Genomic DNA, 3725 nt, shown 5'->3' on the forward strand with positions numbered 1-3725 from the left:
TCAGCAGGTGGGTCGGGCATCTGGCTTGAGCCCTGTGGATGGGCAGGAAGATGGTGGGCATCCTTTGCACCGGAGGCCAGGGAACGTAGCTGGGCAGATACAAAGTCCATTTATAGTCCCGGGTTCTGGTCACTTGCCAACTGCGTCCTTATCAAACCTTTACTTAAAATCCTTGTCTTTGCAAATGGGACTCTTCTGTGCGGGCTAAAAAGTTACACAGACCTGGGTCTGGTATACAGCATAGCAGTTACGTCACTGACTCCCACATTACTGACCATGCTTTGAGTCCCAGATTGGGTGGCTTGAGACTCACACCAGGTGCATGTGCGTGCGTGCCCAAGATGGTAGGAGGAGAATGGAGGAGAAGGGGTTGCATGGCCATCCCCCTGGGGGGGTGGTTTCTCACGTTCCTTCACTGTCTCTGTCTTTCTCTCTCTGGTGAGTGCGTGTGCCCTAAGGCTTAAGCCTCTACCCCAAAAAATTAAAAAAAAAAAAAGTTACACAGATATCCTCACTGCCTAGCAGTTCTTTACAGCATGATTCTGTAAAATAGTGGTAGGAGGGCCAGCTAGTGGTGTAATGGTTAAGGCAGCTAGATCCCACATGGTCAACTATAAGGTTCAAGTCCTGGATCTGGAGGCTGGAAAAACGCACTGTGCATCCGTGCCCAGAATCCTGAACAGAGAATGGAGGAAAAGGGATTTTCGTGGAGCCGTCTCTCTAGGGGTGTGATTTCTCACTTCCCCTCTGTCTCTCCCACTTGGGCATTATATACTACCTATAGCATATTTATTTAAGAAAAAAAAAGAAAGAAAGAAAGAAAAGGAAAGTCAATTCAAAGTACAGAAAGAATTAAAAATGGATGAAAGATAATTTAATAGAAAAATAGGCAAGCCACAGAAAAGAAAATGAATGAATAATAAAAATAACGGTAGGAAACTACATGTGTATGAAAGTGCGCATCTGAGTATTGGTATGTAGAATTATCTGGTGCATTTTTTTCAGTGACCAGAAAGCAAATCCTGATTTTCCTCCAGGTTTGGAGGCTCCTGGGAGGCTGAGGAGGGGGACGTAGGGACAGAAAGCACTGTAGGGCAACCAACCCTGAAGAGCCTTTGAGCTGCCCAGGAGGATTAGACAGGTAGTGCTGACGAGCTGAGCAAGAAACACGGAAACCCTCGTGAGCCTCCTTTCACTGCGTGTTTCCATAGGTCAGGGTTTCAACTCCATGGCTGCAACATCTCACTGGGGCCTGTGGTGTGGTGGATGAAGCTGTCCTGGTGTGCCCTGACCCAAGCTCACGTTCGCTTCAAACCTTGGCCCTTGAGACGGAGTGGGAGTTGAGGCAGATCCCACTGCAGGTGAGACGTTACAGCTGTTTCCCCCGGCCTGAGACGCTGCTTTTGGAGCGTTGGAAGGTGGTGTGACTGTTGGGTGGTTCTCGCTCCTGGTGTCACTGCTTTCTTCCTACGTTGTATCAGCCTTAGAGAGACCAGGCCTCTGGCTGTACTGGTGTAAGGGAAATGGACCTCTCCCCCTCTGGGGAATCTGACCTGGAGCTTCTGCAGCCACCTGTGGGGCCTCGTTACATCTCTTGGCAAAGTCTGGCAGAGGATGCAAGCCTCGCATGGGTCAGTAGCTTGTTGGTTTCTATCTTTAATCCTCTTCCTTCTTGTATCCCAGTCTCTTGGTTTAGAATTTGGAAGTGGATTCCAACCGCGGGTCCTGCCCACTCAGCCCAACCCAGTGGATCCTTCTCGGGCCCAGTTCTTCTTGCAGTTGTCCCCAAGCCACTATGCTCTGCTGCATTACCATCACGGTGTCCTGAGTTTGCTCAAAAACTTCCCACAGGTACGGCAGGCTGCAGGATTTGCTAAGGTTCCGATCTAGCCAAGATATAGGCGCTAGGAGGCACTGCCTTTGAACCTGGAGATACCAGTGCTTAGGCCCAAGGTTGGCGGTCCAAGTGGTTTGAGAGGACCAGGCAACCTGACTGCAGAAATGGTCTCCTTTTTCCTCCTGAGTGTTACAGAGGGCCTGTAGAGCAAAACCAGCACTTTTCCTCTGAGTCTGTGGGAAGGTGGGGGTGGAAATTAAAGCAGCAAATATTCTGTGAGCATCTGGGGTTTAGGATGGACGCGTGCCTGTTTGGAAGCCAGGGAGAGTCCTGTTTTCATCTGATGCCCTGGCCATTGTTCTCCAAAGCCAGGAGCACTTTCCACTCCAAGGCCAAAGGGCCTGCCCTGGAGAGGTGACCTGTCAGGCTGCTGGCTAGTACTGAGGAACTGCACCTTGCTTTCTCCCCAGACTGCCCTGGTGAGCTTTGCCACTACCGGGGAGAAGACAGTGGCTGCAGTCATGACCTGTCGCAGCGAAGTGGTGAGTATCGAGAATGACACCACTTGGGGTTTTCCTCCAAGAGCCCTGAAAATCAGAAGTCAGCCACAGGGCTGGACAGCGGTGTTGCATTAAAATGCTCTCAGGCCAGCAGGTGACGTGGTGGCTAAGGTGCTGGATCCCACATAGCTGACTCCATGGTTTAAGTTTTGGACTCGGCAGCTTGAAAAATCATGCTGGGCATGTGTGCATGTGTGCCCAAAATCCTGAGAGGAGGACGGAGGAGAAGGGATTGTGGTGTGGCCATCCCCCTTGGTGGATGATTTCTCACTTCCCCTCTCTCTGTCACCGTTTCTCTGGTGAGTGCATGCGCCCTATAGCAAACCCCTTAAGAATGAAAAATGCAATGCTCTGTGAGGCCGACCCACAATAAGGTTCTGGGTTTTCATGTCCAAAGGCCTCCTTGAGTATGTAGGACTCAGCTGTGCCCACGGCTAGGGGCCAGCTGAGGCTCGGGATGATTGTGGTGTCAGGGTCTTGTTGGAGATACCGTCTCTCTCACTTGCACATGGAGGGAATAAAGTTAAAGGAAGTCTGGGGATGCTCACCTGATGGGTTTGGACCCGGGGGCAGGAGGCTGTTGAGAAGTGCGTTTTCACCTTGTGTATAGAGCTACCTGCAACCCCCTTTAGAGATCCTGTCATGATGGCCTCACTGTTAAAGATTGCATAGGCTTTGTGGGCAGGGGTGAGGAGGAAGATTTGGCTTCTCTCACGTGTGTGGAGAAGACGTAGAAATAAGATTCATTTGACTGGGGCCAGGAGGTTGGATGGTGGTTAAAGCGCTGGACTCCCACATGGCTAACTGGTTTGAGTCCCGGACCTGGCGGCTTGCTTTCTCGCTTTCTCTCTCACTGTTTCTGGTGAGTGCATGAGTCTTATAGCAAATTAAAATGAAATAAAATAAAATTTAGAAATAATTCTTAATAAAAATAAAAAGATCCATTTGACTGGGCAGTGACCTGTCAGCTGAATTTTTCCTGTCCTTCTCTTTGCTGTAAACAGAAACCTAGCAGTTCTGAAGATGGCTCAGCGGGGGGCTTTTCAGAGAAGTCTGCTCCAAAGGTAGGGCATGTCACTGGGCAGGGCCAACCAAGAGACACAGGCCACCACGGAAGTTGGGGGAGCAGCTTAGGCAAGGAGTAGGTCTCCTAGAGTTCCCAGCCTCAAACGGGATTTTTGAATACTATGAATTAAATGATGTTTTTCCAATCCTTTTTTTTTTTTTTCCCCAATCCTTTTTTGTTGGGAGATAAGGAGGTAGAATCCCTCAAATCTATTCCTAACAGACTCTCTGAGTGTCAGTTTCCCCATTTCTTTTGGGATCCC

The 3725-nt window shown here is 49.7% G+C and overlaps 1 protein-coding gene across 1 annotated transcript in view; it reads left to right on the forward strand.

The window, feature by feature from the left end:
- Positions 1-3725, forward strand: part of EMC1 (ER membrane protein complex subunit 1) — a gene marked incomplete in the record, with an annotated part of 35793 nt that overhangs the window by 9556 nt on the left and 22512 nt on the right. The window contains 4 exon segments of the mRNA XM_027770606.1: positions 1212-1361; positions 1684-1851; positions 2308-2379; positions 3402-3461. Coding sequence (XP_027626407.1) covers positions 1212-1361; positions 1684-1851; positions 2308-2379; positions 3402-3461 — 450 coding nt within the window.

Source organism: Tupaia chinensis, unplaced genomic scaffold, assembly GCF_000334495.1.
Source record: "Tupaia chinensis unplaced genomic scaffold, TupChi_1.0 Scaffold000146_1, whole genome shotgun sequence".
Lineage (NCBI taxonomy): Eukaryota > Metazoa > Chordata > Mammalia > Scandentia > Tupaiidae > Tupaia > Tupaia belangeri.